A 24,972-nucleotide genomic window follows, 5' to 3' on the forward strand; every position below is an offset into this window, starting at 1 on the left:
CCTTTATATTTTACAGTGAAGATTAGTATAATTTTGATAAGTCGCTGAACTCACTCTTCTCTTAAAACAGTGACAGAGCCAGGCTCAGAAGGTCCACAGTTTAATCTAGTTTATGTTGCAAACATGAATGATTACCACGGTAATGCTCGCGGAAAAAACACAACCGGTGCGCACTGAATGAAGCGCCTCTGGTCCTTTATTACCCTCTGGCAAAAGGTGTCCTGTTTAAGGTGTGCTTTTTTTTTTTTCTTTTTTTTTTTTTTTCCCAAGATGCAGACTGCTAGCAACTTCCTTTTAGCACTTGCTGAGCAAGTTTTAATAGCCATTAGCATAAAGACTTGGGGACCAATCTAAGTGGAAATCTGTAGCTTTTTTTCCTGCAAGCTGGGTGCGGTTTGCTGCTTTATCCCCCTGCCCCACAATAATTCGATACATAGCTCGTGTGAATGTAACATTCCCCTTGCGACCAGAAAAAGCAAGTATCTGCTTTAATAGACAACAGTTCGCTACTGAGAGCCAAAGGAGAAAGGCAGAATTGTGGGTAAGACAGAGTAATGTCATCAGGGCATCTTTCCATTTGCATCTCTCTTTTTTTGAAACTAGTTATTTTTTAATGCCTGCAATTAGACAGATCAACATTTCTGGTTTTAATTTAATGCAGAGAGTATGATAATTACTGTTATTCTGTTCTGAATTATATCCCTAAATTTCCATATAAAGTGGTCACGGTAAAACAGCATGAATTTGTTTTCAATTATCGGAGTATAGAATTTGTTGTAGGTTGGTTCATTTTACATAAGCACTGTCAAATTTGCTATGTGTCACCATATATCCTCTTTTTTTTCCCTCTCTCAGCACAAAAAAAAAAAAAAAAAGTCTTACAGCTCATTTTAAAGTGCTGTAGATTTTTTTGTGGACATTTATGAAAAGTCTTAATTTAGCAGCCCAGGGAGATCTTTGCACCATAGTAAGATTTTTATTTTTCCATAGCATATTTTTATCTTTAGCAATGACTGAAGCAGCAGTGATTGGCTGAAATGGCATGCCATATAAAAGCAACTTATATATTGAATTATAATTCTTAAACTCTTTTGACAACTCTCTGCCAGTAGATCTGTATTTTAACCAAAAAGAAAAATTTTATTAAACATGCTACTGAAAAATAAAGATAAGTTGTATATATGTAGTCAAGGTATGAGAAAACCACAGTAGCTGCCTGAGAGGACCACGGTCAACTTAGAGCATTGGTAGAACAGGAAATCACCAATAAGTGATCATAATGTCAGGTATTATAATCATCATGTCATGTATTTGTGAATGTTAATTTAGTGTAGTCTGTTCTCTTTGGGGTATCATCTGAGCCAATGTTATTGGACTGCCCACTGAAAGAGAGCTGTAAAATATGTCTTTATCACAGAAGTGGCATGGAAAGGTGGGTAAAGCTTGAAAGCAACAGAAAGAAGGAGAAAAAATACAAAGCCATCAAGTCTGTTCTCCCTATTAATGAAAGATTTTTATGGTCAGTAAATTTCTTCGTACTTACTGCATTCTTATTCACTTGAAGGAAGCTTTCTGGCTTTCCTGGAAGGCTAATTCTACAACACAATAGACTTCAAACCAACGCAGCTGAAAAGCTGTCAGGAGAAGACAGTCTATAGTGGAAGGATGCCGAAGAGAAAAAGTATAGGAAAGCAGATATGCCAAATAAATAAATAAAGAAAGACCAGAAAGTGGGGGCGTGCCAGGGAAATAAGACGGAGCATGCTTATTTTTTACCTTCCCTTAGTGGCCTCCTCTGGTGAACCACTCAGTGAATCGCTGGTGGAATGTAAAGCTTCCTTGAAAATAAATCCAGCTGGGGACAGAGGTGGAATCACCACCTGTGTTCCCAGAGGATGAATGCTGCTTACAGCTCAAGAGGCCTCTGTGGTGCAGGAAAGTGTGTAATTCACACCTTCTTGAGCCAGCTTTACTGAATGCAATAATCATCTGGTCTTTATTTGAATCTCCCTCTTCCGGGACTGATTTCCACTGTCTTCTGTTATTCCAATTCTCCTAAAGTAGTGCAGTACATAAAGTTTCTCAGTCCAGATGCAGACCTCACATGGGCTCATGGCCACCTCCTTGCAAGCACACTCACAGTCGTATGTCACTCTGCCCAAAACCTCTCAATTATTGGCTGACTCTTGGCAGTCTCAAAGCTTTCAGCTGCTTCTAACCAATAATTGGGAGAGTTGTCAAAGCAGGATTCATGTCTTACTAGAAGAGTGTGAAGGAGGCAAGCTGTGGGTTTGTGTTGGGTTGGTATCTGCATTTATAAGTTTCATGTACTTTCTTTAGGAGGACGGGAAGAAAGAATTGTATTATCAGGGGACGAGGATTGTCATTTGGATTAAACTAAAGACTTGCCCAGCAGAACAGCAAAATCTGGAGTTGAGGAATTAAAAAAATAAGTACAGAGGACTAGGACTAGAAGTGAAAGGTCCTGCATTTAGTGACTGGTATCTTCAAAGGACTATGAAGGTAAGGAAAAGAAAAAATGATCGAGGCCGTGTCAAAATTTTGTCTTTGCTGCAACAGAAGTAAGAAGAAAAAAAGAATTAGGTTATAAGTTCCAGTGTCATCTTTAGATCTTAAACCGTTTTTAATTATTTCTCTTCAAGTTATGGCCACTCCAGAGTCCTTTTGCTGGAAAACTACACTGCATAATAAATATGTGTGTGTAATTCCTGTGAATAAGTACTCCAACTTGTCCCCAAGTGCAGAGAAGCCCCATTCAAAATCCATGCAGCACTGGTCTTATGAATCACCTTCTTACTACCTTTTCATAGGTCTGACTTTTGGACCCGCTGGGTGCTAAAGGAGTGGGACGTCATCACTTTAGTGTGAGCTCAGTTGTGCTGTAAAAAAACCAAACATTTAAATATCACTGCAAACATCAGAGCAGACAACTTTGTGACGGGTGCACTTTGGCCAGCAATGATTTTCAGCCGAATCCTGCCCTGCATCTAACTGAACAGAAAACACCTCTAACTTCAGGCCACCTCTAACTGGCCTTGGGCAACCTGGTCTAGTGGGAGGTGTCCCTGCCTATGGCAGGGGGGTTGGAACTCGATGATCTTCAAGGGCCCTTCCAACCTAAACCATTCTATGATTCTATGATTCAGTAGGATTTGTGCTTACATCCCAAGTAAGAGGATGGCCCTCTAAGTATTTTTCCTGTATAAATTTAATTGTGAAGCATTCCTGTATCTAAGGTCATTTTTAAGTGAAGTACTAAAATACTGCATTTGTTAAAATCAGTAAAAAAATACTGAAAATGTTTCTGAAAAATCCTTAGATAACTGCAGAACCCTTTATAAATGAGGAAAAAAAAATGAAGCTTTGCAGCACAACAGCAAAAAGGAAATGCTTTGGAGATAGGGTCTAGTATGCCTACTATACTGAGCCATGACATCAGTGTAAGTATTTTTCCCTAAGGTAGATGTCTTATGTTACAAATTCTTCCCTTGCCAGGGGCCTCAGGCCCCACAGATGTTCAGATAGCAAAGCACTTGAGTTCTCAACACCCAAGAAGTCTATAGGAGCTGTATTCCTGTACCATACCTACAGCCCAGCCAGGTTCTGGTTTTCTCGTTTGGTATTTGTTGTCCCCTTTCACCTGTCAGAGGCACTTCCCCCTTGTGTTTCTCAAAATCGTCACTGCAGCTTTGAAAGGCAAGGTGTGCCCTCGCAGCAGACCTTTTGCTGGTTTCTACTCCTGCTGTAGTCAAGTTTCTATCCTGTGCTGGGGCCAAATTTCCAAAACATGTCGATTAAGCAAACACTTCCCGCTGAGAAAAATACCTGACATTGATCTGCAGCCCCACAGTAAGATCCGGTAAAGGGAGGTTCAAATAAGCAGAGATTCTTTTGGGATCTCCTAATTAGAAATCCCTTTCTGAAGAGTTCATATGGTACTGCCTGATAAGAGATTTTAGATGTTTCATGACCCCTTCCCGCATGTTTCTTACAAATAAAACTCCTTAAGATCAAACACATGGTAATGCATATTAGTTATGGTACTTATTACATAGGAAATAAACTAAATTAAGAGTGATCGTACTCCCTCACAAGTTACCCAGCATTTGCTCTACACTAATAGATGAAAGCAAATGATATAAAGACGTTGCATTAGAGCTAATATTTTAAGTCACAAATGACCATTGAATATGCATCTTTAAGCACAATCCCTTTTAAAAAAGGTTGCTACTCATTTCCAGCATAAGAGTGGGATTTTCCAGATGAAAAAGCTGTTAAGTATAAATACTACTATTTTATATGAGTGAGTGAATTGTGAAATCAATTTTAAAGGAAAACTTGGAATCTGCTACCTATTGTTTACTATTATGCCACACAGTAATGGAAATACATGGTCATGTCTGGTTTTGCTTATGAAAATTAATTACTATTAAGGTTACGTAATTAACGGTCATGCTTACAATATGATTTATTTTAAATGGAATAGTTAACAATACCAGTTCAGGCATTCCTATGTATTTCTCTATATTTACTACAGGAAATAATACATATATATTGACGTAATGAAATGGCAGCTCGTCTGAAAAATAACTGCAGCATATGTTTCTGTGGTATAGGAAAACTATAATAACTTAATCATATAAAAATACTTCTGTATATAATATCAGACATATACCAGAGTACATTAGGAAACACATAGATTGAAAGTAGAGCCCACTTCTAAAGAGTGCTTATGTGAAAATAGCACCTTTCTATAAAAATCCAGTATTTACATGAAACAATTACTCCTCTTAGCGTTAGTCAAACTACAAAGTGGATCGTGTTGTGCCATTGTTTCAGATTTTTACAAGTGTAAATAAATTAAAACAGAAATTACCGTGCAAAAAGAAATATTAAAAATATACTTCAGTTGAGAACACTTCCTGGTGTAATATACTTTTAGAACTGACACGGCGTACCTAACCAACCATTTAAAAATGAAAAGTAAAGAAACACTCTTAAGTTTAATGAATACAATTAATCTTTACTTGGCTTTTTAGTGACTTAAGATAATATAATTCTGGTTAAATTATTCTCATGCTTATGGTCCTAAACTAGACCAAGCCATTTTTTTAGAGGAATCTTTCTCCTTTCACAGAACTCGTTAGCTGAAACTTATAATCTGGCCCAAGGAAAATCAGTCTTGAAACAAGTGTAGTATTGGTGCAAAACAGGCAGGTTGCACAGGAACGCGTCCAGGCAGGTTTTGAATGTCTCCAGAGATGGAGACTCCACCACCTCCCTGGGCAGCCTGTTCCAGTGCTCTGCCACCCTCAAGGTAAAGAAGTCCCTCCTCATGTTTAGGTGGAACTTCCTATACTCAAGTTTGTGCCCGTTACCTCTTGTCCTTTCACTGGGCACCACCGAAAAGAGCCTGGCCTCATCCTCCTGGCACCCCCCCTTTAAGTATTTATAAGCATTGATCAGGTCCCCCCTCAACCGTCTTTTTTCCAGACTAAAGAGACCCAATTCCCTCAGTCTTTCTTCATGAGAGGTGTTCCAGTCCCCTAATCATCTTGGTAGCCCTATGCTGCACCCTCTCCAGCAGTTCCCTGTCCTTCTTGAGCAAGGTGGCCCTGCTCTGGCAGGGGGGTTGGACTAGGTGATCTCCAGAGGTCCCTTCCAACCCTATGATTCTATGAATTACTGCAAGTAGAAGATGGGAGCGTTCAAGCTAAAGAACTGCACAGGCAGACATTGGAAGCGTGAGCTTCCAGGTTTAGTTACGACAGACACTTCACATCGCCCCCTGTCTGCAGTATGTTTAGGTAATTAACACTCATTTCAAACAATCATCATTCTTTGTCTTCAACAGACATCCCAATGGAATACAAAGATTTGTCTCATTCTTCTCACCCTTCCTTATACGACTGACAAATGTTAATGGTTATTCCGTCAAATTGTGTAGTACAGAATCTCATACAAGCTACTGTGTCATCTACACTTTGTTGGTGCTGGTTTCATCTAAGGGGAAACGTAAACAGAAAAGAATGCTGAGAAGTTATTAAGCTGCCAAGAGAAAGATATAGATATCTGACACATGGTATCTACAAGACGAGACTATAAGGCCTGGGATGCTGGTTTCACAGTAGACATCAAAATTCCATTGATAAAAAAAGAATGTGAGGATTATTCCATAGGGAAAATCTGAAACTTTGAAATTGGGTACATAATTATTCAGTTTGACGATACCAAAATGACTACCCGTAAGGGATTTTGCTGGATATCTCTCAATTTACCCCACAACATAAGAGACATAGTACTACAGAAAACTCTATACTTTCTGGAACCATAGAGAGCATTTCAAAAGCTATGGAAGTTGTGGCAGTGATTTAATTGGAAAGAACAGGTTTGCCAGTTAGTGATAAAGCTGAAAGTACACATGAGCAACTGTTTTCCAAAACCAGAAAAAATAAGTATGGAAAAACACAGCTGGATTTCTAGTTGACCATAAGCCAACTAATGGCTTGATGGTGCACCGATTTCAGTATCTTAGAGGGATATTTCCCAAGTTTTTATTAAATGCAAGTGTAAATAGTCTTTTTAGAGCACAGAGCGTCTGGCTCACTTTGAAAAACAGAAAGCAGCACGACTTTTCAAGAAGCGATAGATACATTCTACAAACAAAGCAAGTAAGATATTGCAGTCTAAAAGAATCGTGCAAGGCAGCAATTAGTAGAAATACTGGCCCGATCCTAGGAATACAGCTTGCCATACTTACTACCTGGCAGGTCCCCTGTTTCATTCATTTGTCAAATTCTTGCTTCATGTGTACTTCTTAAAAAGCTCTTAATTTCATTTTCACCTGTTTATGCTTTCAACAACTTCACTTTCACACTGAGACTGCTCCCATGACATCAAGTGCTAAATAAAATCTTCAGCTTAGTAAGGGAAAGATCTTTTCTTACTAATGCTTTCAAGAACTCACCTTGAATGGCAGGCCTAGTGTGATTCACTGACATTCCTGGGCCCTTAAATGAGTTGAACTCATCTCTCAGGAGAAGAAATAGGACTGTCTTTGTCTGGGCACAACAGATAGAATCATCCATCAGGAATCTTTGAAATATGCCTTACTGTTCCCAAAGCAACTGATTTGCCTCCCTTTGCTTCAGACTTTATCAGAGCAACTTGGTCAAAACTCTTCGAAACTCATACAATAATATCTATAATCAGTTCAGACTCGGCCGCAGAATTATTTTTGGCTCGTAAAGGAGAAAGAGCTGGATTACCAGTCCCTTCATCCATGATGGCTGCAACTGATTTGGCAGCTCTAGCTAGACTTTCAAAACTAACCTCTCCGATAACCCCCTGAAACTAAGTTTCCCTAGCAAACAAACTAGCAAATTTTGGCTGCCTCTAAATTAGCAGGATCCAGATTTCGTTGTACATATCTCTTTGGGTGGAAATCTCCTGACCTATTTACATCTCCATTTCTGACTCAGGTTTCTCTTCGGTGGTTGTGATTAAAAAGGAAGTATGGCAATCATGTTGAATTAAAATAAATTAAAGCTGTGCACTTTCCCAATTAGGCCTTTTGTGGGACGTCTTTCAACAGGAAGACAGGCCCATTCATCACTCTGAATTGCAAATACACTTTAAAAGCTTAAAATTTAAAATTTCATAATTGGTTATCGTGGGTGCGGTTGGAGTTGCAACACGTTGTCTCCTTATGGGTGCAGAGCTGGAGCACTGGGACCGACGACAGAGTCACTAGCTTTGAAAGGCTGGCAAACCCTGAGTTAAACTCCAAAACAACTATCAGCTTGTGAATAATCATATAGATGAATTGAATTTGAGTTGTTAATTATGTACTCTGTTTATTTCTGTGCCTCAGCTTCTGCCCCCTGCATAACCTCAGGAGCGACAAACGAATCTAAGTTTTATTCTTCATTTATACAAATGCAATTTTAGGCATAGCAATATTACATACATTTTTAGATTCCAAGGAGAAAATTGCCTTCTATTTAAGCACACAGGGTATTTGCATTGTCACAGTACATTACATGGATTTGATGCTTAACATATAACTGTACTAATCTTTGTGGCAAACATAGTAACAAAAGAAAGTTGTTTGGAGATTTTTCTATTTTTATTTTAAAAAATAACAAAACCCTTTCCATTGGAGGACCACATGTAAAACTATGGTTTCTCTGCACGGAGACCAAGGCTGCTTATTACCTACAGTATACTAGCTATGATGAACAGACCACCATAGTTGTGACAACTGATGTTGCTGCCTCCAGGGTAAAACAAAGGTTTACATATTACACAAGCAATTTAACTGTTTTCTAAACATATTGCCAAGACAGTGGGAGTTGGCAGCCAGCACTGTGTTTTAGGTTTTGGATACTTGGATTAGAAGTGACTGCTGATTATAGACCTTTTTATTTGTCTTCTACGAATTACAAGCAACCTAGTAACCCAGCAAAGAATCCTTCACAGCACTTAAACTTGTCTTCGTGGCTTCCCAAAGATTGCATACACAAATCACTCCACAAAAGTGGCGTAAGAAACTTGTGCATAGATAACTACATAAGACAATTGTCTTGTTCTAACTCTTAAAGAGTTCCCCAAAGTGAAATGTTTTATAATCCTTTTTGTGCAGTAGTCAGGAAAGAAATAAAAGAGTTTGGGCAAAGATTATCCACAAGAAAGAAACTTTTTTTTTGGGTTCCAGCTGAAACACAATAAAGAACATAATTAACTTCACAATTCTTTGTGTTTTTCATTTGACTGCAGGGAGGAGATGAAAGAGGACTGTTAAGCCTTGCATTCCATCCCAATTACAAGAAAAATGGAAAGCTGTATGTGTCTTATACCACCAACCAAGAACGGTGGGCTATTGGACCTCATGACCACATCCTTAGGGTTGTAGAATACACAGTATCCAGGTATCAGTAGAAGTCTAAAATTCACAAATTTTGTATTTCTCAGCAACTTTTTCATTTTAGTATTTCCCATTTCTTAAATGAACTATCAGATTTACAATGTGTATACTTGGGCACTTGCAGAAAAATTATTGCTGATTTGCTTTCAAACAGTAGTTTTGGAACACCAGTAAGTACACTGGTTTATTCTTTTTGAGACTCTTTTTATTTATTCTGTCATTTTTTAATTATAGTTATTTCCTACTTACTGTGTATAGGCAACAAAATATTTTTCATGAATGCTGGAAAATTGAAATTTCTCAGAAAGAATTGTTTGACGTTTTTCCACCAAGTTACAACATCCGCATCTTAAACTATAATTCAAATGACTCAATTTTATTTTTAGAAAGAAGAGTAATGATAATGAACCGCGAAAACTCTGTTCACATCTTTATATTGCAGGAAAAATCCACACCAAGTTGATATGAGAACAGCAAGAGTGTTTTTAGAAGTAGCAGAACTACATCGAAAACACCTAGGAGGACAGCTTCTGTTTGGCCCAGATGGTTTCTTATACATTTTTCTTGGAGATGGCATGATCACTCTAGATGATATGGAGGAGATGGACGGTTTAAGGTACAAAAACTACCAATGGATAGACTTGTATTATTGTCTTCTCGTTTTGCACAGTATTTGGGTTCAGAATCAAAAGTGACCAGCATTTGTCAGGACAAATCTTACCCCCTCTTCCTTTACTACATAATCCCATGAATTTCAGTGCCTGGGTTTAGCAAACTGCTGATTTTCAGAACAGTCTTACTGCTTAAATACGTCTTCTTGTAGTTGTGTGCTAGCAAACCATTTAAATATTGGAGCCCTCACCAGTAGATGCAATTGTATTTAAGCACAGGTTAGACTTGTTTTTTCCAAACTATCATTCTATGAACAAGAAAACTTCATTGAAAAAACATTCTAAAAAAGGTGTCTATGCACACATACCAGAGTCAATAACAACACTGTATCACTTACGAAAATGTTTAGAGAACATGCGAAGCAATCCTACGCTTAGGAAAATGTCTAGAGAACGTGTGAAGTAATCCTACTTTGGTTCTACCTATACAATTTTCTCAGCCTGCTTTTTCCCTCTGTTTCATTGCGCTCTGTTAGAGTTGCAACATTTACCTTAATTTAGAGAAGGTGTGGTACAGAGCCTTTACAGACCTAAAAGGAGTTTCTATGCTCAAAGGCCTCTTGGGCTCAGCAGAATAGCAGGTGCTCCTGCCCTTTGCAGTGAGGGTATACTGAAAACCAAGACCAGAGAGCAATTCTAATACTTGATTTTAAATTAATGTAAAACAAGGAGAGACTGAAACAGATTCATGATGAAGAAAGACAGGAAGGAACCTATTCAAATATCACATCTATTCGTGTTTGTAAAAAGAGTTTTGATGCTCTTCTACATTCTTGTCCTCCCTCCATCACAATCATGAACCTAAGGCAACATGTTTTACTAATACCAACAACTCCATGCAACCAATAAAATTACCTTATTTTCTTTTTTGTTTTTAATTAATGTATAATTAACCTTTGGATTGTACTGTGACTAGAAATCATTGAATTCAAGAGTAGGATTCAAAGTGTTAGCAAAAAGCATTATGTAACTACATAGCGATTCTATCCATAGTTACTCCAGAGGAGATACAGTATAAAAGAGTTAATAGCCTTATGTTTGAAGCCATAAAACAATGTCAATGTATGGAAAGTTGCTCTTATTATCAAGTTGTTTCCCAACAGCATGGTCAGAGGCATTCTAGTATGCAGGTAACAAGGCAACATACTGGCCAAACTGAATCTTGGATAGGTTCTGCTACTATTCTTTGGACTTGCATGTACCATAAAACTTATCACGGAATCACAGAATTTTCAGAGTTGGAAGGGACCTCTAGAGATCATAAAGCAGGATTGCCTAGAGCACATTACTCAGGACTGCATCCAGGCGGGTCTTGAAAATCTCCAGGGAAGGGGACTCCACAACCTCCCTGGGCAGCCTGTGCCAGTGCTCTGTCACCCTCACCGTAAAGAACTGTTTCCGTGTATTTGAACGGAACTTCCTGTGTTCTAACTTGTGCCCATTGCCCCTCGTCCTGTCACTTGGAACCATTGAAAAGAGCCTGACTCCATCCTCCTTCAACCCGCCCTTTAGATACTTGTATGCCAAAGGTGTGATTATTCAGTAAAGCGGGTGGCTTATTTTGCTGGTTCACTGTAGTATTATATGGATTAAACCTACCATTAAAATACCTTTAAAAAACAATTATTTTATCCTCCAACTTTCCCAGTGATTTTACAGGTTCTGTATTGCGCCTCGACGTAAATACTGACCTGTGCAACGTCCCTTACTCCATACCGCGGAGCAACCCACATTTTAATAGCACAAACCAACCTCCTGAGATTTTTGCACATGGGCTCCACAATCCAGGCCGGTAAGTAATTTACAATTAAACGGAATTACTCTGGAGCAGATACTGTTTTCAACCAGAAATCCTTTATATAGTCGGGTCACAAAATTTTAATAAGAGGCACTCGTGAACTTTTTAAAACTTCCACTCCTCCACCTCCATACATATGTCTCAGTTAGAAGCAAATGTACATTAGCAAAGAGGAAGAAGAGAATGCACAACTATCACAAGTCAAGACTGAAATGACAGAAACAAAGTACAGGATTTTTGGTTTTGATAAATAATAAAACGATTACCTTTATGAAAGAAGAGAACTTAAAGCAGAGAGTTGGTAAAATACAGCTAAGATGGGAATTGGAGAAATTAGAGCAGTAGAATCTTGACTGGGAAAAAAACGCACATGGAAAACAAATGAGAACATCTGGTGATATCCAAACAATAACAAGGAGGAGAACAATGCTTTAACTAAACAAAACATACTTCAGCAAATTAGGTGGGTGGTAGTACTGAAGAGACTTTTAAAGTCATGGTTTGAAAAAATTCAGAAAGTCAAGTTGTTCGGGTAAGGAGTTGATTCACAGTCCAAAATTCCTACACCATGTAAGTCAACTCATTTAGCTTGGTTAAAGCACTATTCGTTTCAGGTGCTGTTGAACAGAGTACATTTTATCACTAGGGAAAAAAAAGTTTTACTTCATATTATATAAAAAAAATGGTGCAGGGATGGGAAAGATGTATTCTCTCTTATATACAAATCCGACGCACTTCTTAGGTGTTTTGGCTCAGTATGAAATAGGTCCCTCAAATGAGTAGGCACCACAACAAAACAGTAATCCTGCAAAATGTGATGCTTCATACTATTAATAGAGCATTATTCATTATGAGCTCACCTATCTCGTGGATTTTCTTACATTTTGTGTTTTACAGATGTGCTGTGGACCGCCACCCAACAGATGTAAACATCAATTTAACTATACTTTGCTCAGATTCCAATGGAAAGAACAGATCTTCAGCGAGGATCTTACAAATAATAAAGGGTAAAGACTATGGTAAGTTCCAGCCAGGGTAAAGCTACTGGGAACAGTCGGTTTTTATGCCCATGGAATAACAAATAGAAAGCATGAAAAAACAGATAAAGGACTGACTCTATAGCCATAATAGGTAACTCACTGCATAGACAGGATAGGTAACCTACAAAAGATAAAACTTACAAAAAGTATGGGACAAGCAGATAAAAGACACAAGACAAACCAAGATTTTAATGACCCGACTTTGTTCTTGTTGGTGTAGAACACCATGTAAATAAGATTTAAGAAATGTGCCAGTTGGTAGTCTGTCAAAGATCTCACTGTTGCTGCATATGACAGCTCATAAAGTACAGATTTTGGAGTATCAGGACATGATGAAAATGTATTCTTAGCCATTCACAAATAACCTGTGAAGATGAGGACTGGAAACCTTATGTAATGTGCCTCCTATAATGGAAAAAGTGAGATAGACAACAGACCACAACCCACTGAGCTCTGTTTAAACGTTACTAAAAATTAAAAACTTAGCAAAATGCACTACTACTACTTCATAACAAACAGCTAGTTTAGATTAGATTGCAAGAAGATAAACGTACTCAATTAGGGACTTGATATTTTAAAGTCTTTCATGTGCTCTTTGAATCAGTATGATTGTCAGTCACAATTTTGGTTTAACGTTTAACTCTGATACGCACTAAGATCACTTGCTAGTTGAGGCAAGCCAGGTGACAGTTACTCTGAGCTCTCATCTACCTTGCCCGACCATTTAGCAGCTTGTAAATTCATGGTGGTAAAAGGTGATAAATGTCAAAGGTGCGTAAAGGCATCAAGAACTGGTGTATCTCCTGGACCGTGGCATTTTCTGATTTTATTCGCATCCCTCCTTCTCCAACCTGCACTTTGCTTAAAAGCAAAGCAGCTGTGCTGGCTAGAACAATAGTGTAATGCAATTGTTCTACTTTAGTTATTGCATGTATTTTCTGTGTTCATTTTATAAAAGCCAAACCAAAGAATAATATTTGGTAAACCACTGCTCCAATGGAATTTTGACTGCATCTTTATTGCAGAGTAAACTAAGCAATATTGTGTCTATCCAGAACAACTTGCCAATATTAATACTGGGCTGTGGGTCAATTGCTTCAATAAAAAGGGCTCATCATCCTTTTCTCCCACATAAAATATCAGCTCTTACTCCTGTAGAATAATATGAGAAATTCATTTATCAAAGACTTGCAGATAGCCCTCCGACTTAAAAAAAAAGGTCCTATAAAACAAAAAAGCCTGTTGGCTGTGGCTTTAGTTTAAAATTATGCAGTTAGCATATCAAGTTGAGCCTACTTCTAGCCTAAGCAGTATTTGATCGCATGAATACAGCCTTTACACTGAAACTTCCTTGAAGGCATCGTTTGATATGACTAAACTCTGCAGTTTTGTAAAAAAAGAAAAAAAATATGCGTAGGATCTGCAACTACAACAGCAGCATAAAATAAATTGCCACAAGAAGCTATGGCCAGCAATACTGGTGTTTTGTGGGACATGACAAACGCACCATATTTAAAACTGATTTTGAAAGAGTTTCTCAAAGCACTGAAAATCTTTGGAAAAAAGTTCTGCTGAAAATCACTGGAATTTCCTCTCTTAGATACTGGAAGGACTTTACAGTGAAGGGGGTTTAATTTTTTTCCTGAAGTTCAGGAGATCCATTCTGCAGACTGTATTGACACATAGAAGTTAATAGCAGTAATCACATCAACTTCAATGAAAGCCCGACCTAATCCTCATATACTTTTATTCTTCCAGCCCATGCACACGGAAGAAAGCAATTATAGTCTCTCCTATCTAAATCCCTATCCCATTGTTTCACAAACAGCCTTTGTTGTAATTTTCTGATTTTGTTAATTTTTAATTTCTGGCAACACATCTCGAATGTTGAGGAATGGTTAAATGGAATTAACCTCTTTTCTTGAAGTAATAACATTTTCATAAATGTGAATCAAAATATGAAACTGCATGTGATCTAATGCTACGGTAGTTCCTTTTTAGAAAGTGAACCTTCACTTCTAGAATTCAAACCATTCAGCAGTGGATCCTTGGTTGGTGGATTTGTCTATCGAGGCTGCCAGTCTGAAAGACTCTATGGAAGTTATGTATTTGGAGACCGCAATGGGTAAGTTTCTTATAACTCACTCTTAAACAAGAATACGTATAAGGTATATTTATTTATTGAGCTTCCTGTATAAAGGAACACCAACAGTCCTGTGTATTGTGCCACTTTGCCAATTTAGCGGTGTGACAACGCACATTAAATTCTAGATTTGGAAATAAAATGGCACAGCATTCTAATGAATGGCAACATATGTAACATGCCTGATCCTTGGAAAAATGTACAGACAGAGACACATCACAGCATTCTTAAGATATTAGTTGTACAAACACTTGCATGCTTCATTTACATTATGATGGGAATAAATGTTAATCGTGGAACTGTTTGCCAAACAGGTCTAGCTGGTAAGAATTTTACAACTTTAGGGGTTTTATGGAAACATCACTGATGGAGCAAAATGATTTTTTTTAATGAATAGGTGAATATTTTGAAAATAATGAATATTTTCCCACGCTAAATAGCTCAGTATTCACAAATGGCTATATAGTATAGCTTGAACCCAGTTTTGCAATGTTTGAATGACAGAAAGGGAAATGCTGTGCTTTTTAAGCATCTGAAAAATAACAGGCAGGAAATCATAAGATGGTGAACTGCACAGATGTATCTATGGAGCTACTTGCGGCAAGTGTTTATTTATTTATCTGGACAGTGAAAACTCTCTGTTCAAAATGTAATATAACAATTTGCTTTATGTGTTTTTGAATATAGAAATTTTTTAACACTGCAACAGAGTCCTGCAACCAAACAGTGGCAAGAGAAACCCCTCTGTCTTGGCAACACTGGTTCATGTAGAGGTTTCTTTTCAGGCCCTGTCTTGGGATTTGGTGAAGACGAATTAGGTAAATAGAAAAAAAAATTATGTTATTAAATTATAAGCCTTATCAGTAATGCCTGCTGAACTATTCAGAATTATAGTAAATGTTTCAAATGAAGAAATCTAAAAATTATCTTTCCTTTGCTGAAGCTGCCTACAGTGCTCTCAGCTACACCTTAGCAGCCTCGTAAGAAGAACCAAGAAGAGAATGGGTTGTTGGAGGGGTAAAGGTCCTTACTGACTCTCACATTCTGTGAAATGTGTCACTCACTATGACACAATGTGTCATATACTTGCTTTTATTCCCAACATTACAGACTTAAGGGCCAAAGATATTGCATCAGCAGACCGATCCCCCTCTTCTCCCTTACTCCCTAATTTTATTTATTTTAACTAATTCTATATAGTATGAAACAAAACCCATTCATGATAAAGTATCTTTCGCATTTTAGCATCAATTTACAGAAAGTGCTCATTTAAATTTTCAAACAGCAATGGTTCTGTTGTATATTTCAGTGATGAGTGGTTTTTGTGAAGTTTTTTTAATCTTATCTTGCAAATACAGCTAGATCACAAAACTCATGTATTTGACATCTTAGGAAAGGAGAGCTAATTTATTGCATCGGTTTCTTTAACAGGTGAGATTTACATACTATCAAGCAGTAAAAGTATGACACAGCCTCACAGCGGAAAACTCTACAAGATCGTTGACCCAAAAAGGTGAGCATCTCTTTTCTCACTAAGATCAGTCTTTCCTTCAACAGGTTAGAAAACAAAAGGTAAATGTAGTTCTTTTCATGTATTATGCAATACTGACATTCAATAACACGGGAAATTCTCAATGAAGGGGGCTCCCTAAATGCAGCAAGGAGAATAGATTCACTAAAAGTAATTACTGTCTTGTAGAAAGTGAATTTCAGAACAACAGAGGTGTAAGCAACGCTAACTTCTGGAAATCTTTACTCTTCGACATTATGCTAAATACTGCCCACTTTTCCCACCTGGATTCACATTCTTTGCATGTTTTCATAGAACTGTAGACATATTTAATGTGGAACCGTATGGACCAGGACAGGTAAAAGCTGCTCCTAGTAGTTCTGAAGCCGAATGACTTGTAGGTATCACAGAGGTTACACAGCATCAAGGGAAGGCGGCTACTGCTACTGCGCTACTGCTTCCTTACCTGCCACTGCGGTGGGACAGTGCACATTGGGAGCCGGCTCTAAAGGTTAGTACTGGCTGACAATACCTGCCCTGTATACTGAGAAGCTACTACAGAAAATAATTTGACAGTAGTAGCCAGTGGACAAGCCATGCGAGTGGACAAGTTCCCGTCTCACGTCCTCAATTTCAGTTTTGCCGTGAGGAAGGTCGAAGGGACAAATTCAGTCTTTCCTAAACATCTCTTCTGTTGTATAGGAGATACCACAAACGGAGAACGATACAGAGGACTGAATCCTCAGTAGATGTGAATTGTCACTGATTACTGGTTTTCAACATCATTCCATGCCACTGCATTTACCTGTCTCTCCCTGGGGAGGTTTGGAGCACCAAGGAAGGAAACCTGTCCTTGGACTGTGTGCCAAAAATACACTGAATTCTTTAACAGCTGAATTCTTCAACAGTTCTTAAAGCACTGTTTCCAGAAGGCTTATAAATCCCACTCAAATGATTTATATGACAGAGTTAATATGCTTGGTTTAATTATTTAGACTAATTTACCAGTTGTAAAATGAGAATAAATGAAAATTATCAAACCAGCGTTTCTTGAGATGTGATCACTTTCAGGTTCTTTGCAGAGCAGCTAGAGCTATGAAAATATTAGGGAGTCCGGAAGGACTGCAAAAAGTGAGTCCCCAACGTGACCCAGGGGCCCCAGCAACAATAAGACCAGCAGATACTCACTTTAGCTGGAGAAATATCATTTTCTTCATGACGGATCTTGCTGCTTTATCCAACCAAGTCTGTGGCATGTAAAGGTAGCACATCCACCCTGCAAAAGCATCAGCAATTAACAGAAAATGAAACGGCCAACAGAAATAAAGTTTGTCATATTAATTTCTTTGACCCCATCATACCCTGCAAAAGCAACTGCTTATTTGTTCAGCATCTGCTTCAGCATGTTTCCCCGTTAGCATCACATACAGTTAGGCTTGCATTTTTGGTTTTGCTGTTGACTGCTTAAGAGAGGAGTTTATTTTCTTGTCCAAATTTAAATTCTAAAAATTATTAGGACAACAAGTTAATGCAATAATAAATTCATTAAATTGGATGCACACTGTACTGTAAGTTACAGTAGGGTTTCGGTGTTTTATAATTATACTACCCCAAACCTATAGCAAATAATTTGGAAGCAGATGTTACTGCAGGTTAGCGCAGTCTGTCAGTCAAGGTTATTATGTATGTTTTATTTATGCTTTCTGGTATTAAAAACATTTTTTTAGAACAAAACTTGCCATTCTTACTGGGATTGTTTAGTCTGTTGGTGTATGGTTTTAAGTGAATTTTACACCCTAAATCCACTATTAGTATCTAATTACATGGGGCTGCCTTGTTTGACCTCGGCTTTTTGTTCTTGTTACCTCTTCCAGTAGGGTGGTCTTCAGCTGACATACCTGAAAGGCCAGACCTCCCATTGCTGCACTCACGGTTGGCTGTTTTCATGTATGGAAAAGGGTCAAGACTGTGTTTGGTTACTGGTGAAAGTAACCAGAAAACTCTAAAATACTTTTGTAAATTGGCACACAGTTGAAATTAAGCAGACTGTGGCAAAGGGATATAGGTTTTGGTAACACTTTTTAGAAACATGGGATAATTTGAATTCAGGCAAAGTTTTGAGTTTTGTTGTTTTTCAATTTCACACCATTGCAGACTTTTAAGTGAAAGATAATGAGTTACTTCCACAAAGCAGCATTGCAGCTCCTTTTATCATTTCATGCTGATTTCACATTACACATGTAAACGATTTGAAAATTCCATGGCTTTGGCAAACATTCGCGTAAAGCTTTATTGACAAAATATTAATTTTTATTCATGTGCCAATTTTTTTTTGCATGCTAATATTTTGTTGCTCCTTTTAATGTCTCCCCCTTGGCACGTGCTGTAGAAATACATTACATATAGGTGTAAACCCTAGCACAGTAAGCTTTCTAGAACACAAAATAAAGAAGCTACAGGTGGGCTATGAGCATCAGGTATAAATAAAGTCATCAAAGTATTGATTTGTCAGGTCTTAGAAATTCATTACTTATTAATAAAACCCTGTGAGCGATGGCCCCTGGCAGACTCATCAATTTGCAGAGAGCCTTCCGTGCATGGGGCAGTGTAACAGAATGAAATTGTCATTCCCTGTGGTAGCCCCTTGCTGGAAATCAGTAATTTCATGCAAAAAACAATCTTCTGCTAGTGATCATTTGTAAGCTGCTGCAAGCTTGTGAAATTATTCTTTTATTCTAAACAATAAATGCTAAATGAAGATGCAGGGTTTTATTTCTTTAGATCTTTGTAGAAGACTACTGCGTAATCAGAGTTGTTCTCAAACATACCGGTGACCCTGATTTCCTTGTCTGGAATATAGCTTAAGATAGAAACCTACTACTTGGATATTGCTAGCAGTAGAAGAAAATTCAAAAGAAGCGGGCAGGTTAAAACATCAGAAGATCAGAGGATGAGGGTAATTCAGAGAACCCTTTGCATTAGTCTTTAATACTCAGCAATGGGAAAGTCCTATCCTAAAACAATCTTTCACATGTAAAAAAAATGAGGTGTTAAACTGAGGTGATATATGACAAATCGATAAACATGATCAACACAGAGGTTCTGAATCCCTCCATCATCAAGGCAGTTTGAAACACAGAATTCAAGGTACCGCAGTCAACTTCTGTTCAGTTCCTCCAAATACTTCATGTCCATAACTAAATAGCCTCCCATCAAAAGCACAGAATTAAACAATCCTTCTCTTTGTTACAAGGTTGTTATGAAGATACATTAGTACATGGGAGCTCTTAGACAATGAAGTGATAAATCAGAAACAGAAAAGTTAAAAATGAACGTAAAAAACAAGTATGTGAGGTGCTGCAAAATACACATATAGTACCTATTACCAAGATCGAGTAGAGTGAAGAGTATAGGTAACAGCATATTTAGCTTCAAGATTGGAGGAGATATGGGAAACCCTAAGAATTACGAACACATAAAACAGCATTAGGTAAATTAGTTAAACTAGCAGACAAAAGAAGAATTTCTTAAGTTAGAACTGTGTCTCTGAAAAATGTATCTGTTCTCTGATGATTATTGAAAAAATGTTATCAGGAGTAAACTACTTTCCAGGGTTAGAAACTAATGAGAAAATATAGGAAGCAAGACTTGGGTACTTCTCAAATAAAAGGTAGGGTTAGTCAGATGTCCTGTGCAAATACTAGCAGTATACTGTGCAAATACTAGCAGTATACTACCAGTGCAAATACTAGCATTTTATAAATTGTCTTTGTGACTGAAAAAGAAGACCTTTTCATTTTCTATTTTTCTACTTTCTAATTTTTCTGTCTTGCTTTCTGTTTCTACAAATACATACTGGTATCGATCACAAAAACATTGATGAAAGCATAGGAAAAATAACAAGATAAACAGTGATATAGAGAATGTGGATACATCCAAATATTCTGTTTAGTCAATAACAGAGAGAAGACAAACCCATTAGAAAAGAAAAAGTAATCCTTTTTTAGCACGATGAGAGGAGAAAATCAGCTGTGGGCAGTATTAAAAACACGTATTTAAATAAGAAAGATCTGTTGATACGTTCATATCAGCTGTAATTTAAAGATTACCAGCTGTTCTCTGAAAATCATAGACAGGGACAGACCAAGAAGTAAGAAAATACTTTGGAAGGTGGCAGAACAGCGATAATGTAAGTCTTCTTTTAGAATATTTCTATTATGATCATTTTTATTTCTAAGCAAACTATAGATGAAAAGATTCAGAGAAGAGTACTCAAAGTGATGAACAACACTGAAGATTTCCACTTAAAAGACAAGACTAAACCCAGGGAAGTTTATAGGGCAGTCACGCAGTGCTGTATCCCCTGTGAAGTTTTAAGTGTTTGCCACTGTCGATGCTGTGATTCCAAAGGGGATGAATAATTCTTTCGACCAGGGTGGCTCACGGGAGACAGCAGGTGATTTTTACAGAAGAGGGCAGAGCTTAAGTAAGTGTCTTTGCAGATGAAAGAAGATTTCCTTTTCCTCTCCTTATGACACCTTATAGATCTGGATTTCAATATGTTTCATATCAACAGCCAGAATAGCTGCTTTCCGTTGGCTTGAAACTTGAACTTGATTCAAACCATCTCACTCCTCTTTCATGCCCCTCCAGGGTATGTAATTCCGCTTATCATCCTTTCCATCATCACCTTCTGGGATTTCTGCTATTGGAGAGTATTTCCAAACAGACGAATTTCAAACACTGAGGGACAATATCTAGGTCATACCTCACTTTGACATTGTGCGGGCTCTTTACAAAAACATCGTTGATTTTATTTTTTAGTATGAGTCAAGAGTGTTTGATGGGATGACAGAAGAATAGCATTTATGACAGCATAGTGCTCCCGAAGACTTTAATTACTATGGAAACATACGGTATCAGACTGATCTGCATCAAGATACTCAGTCCTGATGGGTTATAGATATACTCTGAAGCTACTACTGGAAGCTCTGTAGAATGAGCCAGTTTTGTTGGTGAATGCTCTCACCAGCCCAGGTGGGCCATACGATTTCTTTCTGTTCAGAAAGTTACTATCCCTTAAGTGATTTGAGGGAATGGAAAGCCAGAATTAATGTCTAATTATGTTTAGTTTAGCCGGAGCATGCAAAATTCTTATCTCATTTACCAACCCACATGCAGTTACTATTCCCATAAGAGACACTAAAGAGAAATTAGAGCTTTTTGCGAATACCAGTCTAGAGAGTTTCACTTTACAGAAGTACTTCACAAAAACTCCTTTGTAACCGCGATGGAAAAACCTAAGGATTTTTTTCAATCACATCACAGCTCACTGACTGTAAAAGTTTTTGGTTTGGTTTGGGATTTTTTTTTCCCTGTTTCTCAGTCTTTCTAGCATCGGCTATTAAGGACTTCTCACTTTTTATCGCTTTATAAGGAAAAAACAGCTCAGTCTATCTTTTGCTTATTTTCTGGAGCCTGCAGGAAGCCTCCTGCCATCCTAAAGAAAGTCATACATAATAGAGCAGCTTTAGCCCAGTAAGCCAGTCTTTCCCAATTCATCCGTCAAAGTGTTATGCAAGCGGCCCCCTAAATTGATAAATTCCCACAGTGCCTGTTGACCCAGCTGCCAAGTGCTCATGCAGCAGGTGTTGTTTTCATGACCACCCTGACAGTAATACAAACTGTTTAGCAGTTGCATTGACCTCTTAGCTATTAACATTGATACAGGCTTCACTAGGGACTAGTTTTCAAACATGACAGAATTTCTTAAGACTAGAGGTCATGAACAAGTATACCATATAAGAATAAATTTGATATGCTGCTGAGTTTAAATCTTAAAAGCCGTGAGTTTTTTCCACATTATTCCCATGTAGTAAATCTGGAGACAAGTAACGAGCTTTTGGCATCTCTCCCAGGACTAAAGGTACACTTTTTAATTTTAGAAGCTGTACCTGAAGAGATGCTATATTTATTCTATGACAAGTAGTAAATCTAGTCGATGACAAGTAATGAAACAAAATTATATTTTCTTGACATTTTCCCTAATAAAGGAAAAAGACCAAACAACTAAGGCACAATTTTTGGTGATATACTTAAGCATCGTTCTATTACCTAATATCTTGTGTGCAGTTAATCGAAGCATAACATTCTTTCCATATATTTTGTACCACAATCAGGATTTCTACGGCCGCATCTCTCGTTCGAATTTGAACATCCAGGAATTTTGTCTGGGTATTTTTCTCACTTTAGTGGGAAAGTAGAGATTTTTGGTATTGTGTCAAAGGCACGACGGAGGAATTGTTTTCGGTTCAGTACCATTCTATTACTGCTGAATTTGACCCTCCATTTGCATTGATTTATGTATGTCTGAGTTACAGGCTAGCGCATATAGCAACTAAATCACTCTCTGTGTGTAATGGAACAGTGAAGAGATGCACTAAAGAAAGCATGAAATCCTAAGCAGTTCCAGGATGAGTTTTAATCTCTTAAAGCATGCTAGGCTTTTGTATGCCTCTAAACTAACAGTAGAGGCTACTTTCTTATACTTGCTACAGTAATGCAGCAAAAATACGTACAGTCAAGAATTCCCAGCTCCCTGCACACGTCAGCGACGGGACCCAGCGAGGGCCCCAGCCCCCAGTACAACTTCTCCTCCATGTTCCATACATTTAGAGTTGTTACACAGTTTCATGAAAGCATGTTTTAACAAGCAAGATATACTGTACGGTACTGTATATATGAACAGCTCTTTAAGATAACTAGAATTGTACGGACCGTATAAATAGTCATTATCAGCTACATTTTTGGCTGACTTTCTGCGGACCAAATAGTGCTTACTGTAAGAGTAAGCAAGCTGTACCCTTTAGAGTTTTATAGATTGAGGGAGACAAGGAAAAGAATCCTCTCCAGCCCACAGTGTGGCTCCATCTATTCCCCTCCATTTTCTACGTCAAGAGACACGGCGAAGCACTAGTTATATAAACAAAATCAGAGGCTTGTCTAAGTGCTGGAAAGATCAAGTCCCACCAGTCAGTTTCAAGACTTATGTTATCTTTGCGAGATTCAGTTCAACTTATGCCGAGCCTAAAAATTCCCACCCCTTTAAAGCCTTAAAGATGCAAAATGTAAGTATTGTGGGGCAGAGACTTTCCCTTGATACGTGTTGGTCCCATAACGGCATTCAAGTCCTGAGAAAGAAGCGTGGCTTTTCCCATAGTACAACTAAGGAAAACCAGTAATTCTTCTCACGCGCAAGAAGGACTCTGCTGCAGCTGCATTTGTATTCCTTTTCTCCTAAGGCACTCTGCCAACCAGAATTTTTTCCATCTTTGTTTCTACTCCACCCCACCATTAATAAATATTATCCAAGGCTGATGAGTGCAAGTCATTGATTGATGGTAGAATAAAAGGCAAGGTTATATTCACAAGTACCAAAAGCACTAGAAAACTTTAAATCATAAAAGTGACCAGCCGTGCATTGCTGGATACAAAAAAGTATGACTGCTGCCTCCCTAATTAAATACAAATAAAAAAAGAACCATATATATTCTGGGACTATCATAGATAAATATCTATTAATAAAATAAAGCATTACCTTCACAAATAAAATATCTCTCTGATTTATGAGGTCATTCTTTGCTAAAGATACGTCACTGGAGCTCTTTTCCAAGAGATGCTCCAGAAGCCTGAGGTTATGCTTCCTGCTAAACGCATTACTGTACTGGGGCTTGAGGAAGAAAAAGAGAAGACTCCTATTTAAAGTAACTTGTAAGAAACGGGCTTTAACAGAGGCAGATGAAGTTGGATATAGAGAAATCAACTCAAACGTAGATAATTTTTTTTTCCAGAAGTAGGACTTAGATCTTTTTACTTTAAATCTCAACAAGTCTCCACTGAAAATCATATCGTTTTGTAGAACTGTTTCCAAACCAGCATTGCCTCTGAATCTTACATATCATTTCTAACTATAGGAACTTTCTTAACCAGATTGAAACAGGTTGAAAAAAATAATGCATTATATTTAAAAGACAGCTGTGGAAATATGTAAACACAAAACCCGAAAGGGTTTCAAATATACTGCATGAAAGGTGTCAAAACATGTTTCAAAGCCCTTAAGTAATACAGGACCTTAAGTCTGATTCTCAGAAGTGCTTTTGAAATCAGAACTTGGTGCTACACCAAAGATGCATCTGCACATTCTTTCTGTCCTTAACATCTTTGGGGAACCAGTTCTTCTGTATGGATGTTAAAATAATCAAGGTAGCAATTAAGATTGAGCAGAGAAAGTGCTACAGTGAAACAAACCAGTGAGCCTGTGCTCTATTACTCTCGTTTCAAAGAAAAATGCAAGAAACCGTGTAATGTACCATTAACAAGCTGTATGCCAAAAAGGGGGGAGAAATGTAAGCCCAGTCAGCTAGTAAGGGGCTTCTGTGACGTTAAGTATGAGTGCTTATTTTTCTTAAAAATTATTTTTACCCTATCTAATATTACTTTGAATGGCCCAATTGTGCATAGAAATATCTTTTTAACATCCTACTAGAACATGGGCTTCATTGATATCTTAGAAGCCATGAGTTCAGCTAGTTAATTTCATTTTCTTTAGCTTATTTTTTTCCCTCGATATTTCTTCTGACGTGGAAATGGGAGATAAACAAGAATGCCCAATTTTCCTCCTCTTTTTTTCTGCCGTGTTTTCCACACCTCCATCATACCCCTTCTTTCTCAGACTCTAAAGACTATCCTTTTCTCAACACAGGACTATCAATCTAGGATTTTAACATTTGACAGGGTAATCAGTGCACAGGTTGCTATTCCAACTATTTGCATATTATTGGGGTTTTAATACTGATGTCGGTAT

General features: G+C 37.8%; 1 protein-coding gene across 1 annotated transcript in view; it reads left to right on the forward strand.

The window, feature by feature from the left end:
- HHIP (hedgehog interacting protein) overlaps window positions 1-24,972 on the forward strand; it is a gene marked incomplete at both ends in the record, with an annotated part of 75,659 nt that overhangs the window by 45,925 nt on the left and 4,762 nt on the right. Inside the window, 7 exons of the mRNA XM_082482597.1 lie at window positions 8,800-8,951; window positions 9,390-9,563; window positions 11,267-11,410; window positions 12,314-12,435; window positions 14,458-14,581; window positions 15,287-15,417; window positions 16,031-16,112. Coding sequence (XP_082338723.1) covers window positions 8,800-8,951; window positions 9,390-9,563; window positions 11,267-11,410; window positions 12,314-12,435; window positions 14,458-14,581; window positions 15,287-15,417; window positions 16,031-16,112 — 929 coding nt within the window. The remainder of the gene's footprint in view (window positions 1-8,799; window positions 8,952-9,389; window positions 9,564-11,266; window positions 11,411-12,313; window positions 12,436-14,457; window positions 14,582-15,286; window positions 15,418-16,030; window positions 16,113-24,972) is intronic.

The sequence above is a fragment of the Vanellus vanellus genome (genome assembly GCF_965231255.1).
Source record: "Vanellus vanellus genome assembly, chromosome: 4".
Classification (NCBI taxonomy): Eukaryota; Metazoa; Chordata; class Aves; order Charadriiformes; family Charadriidae; genus Vanellus; species Vanellus vanellus.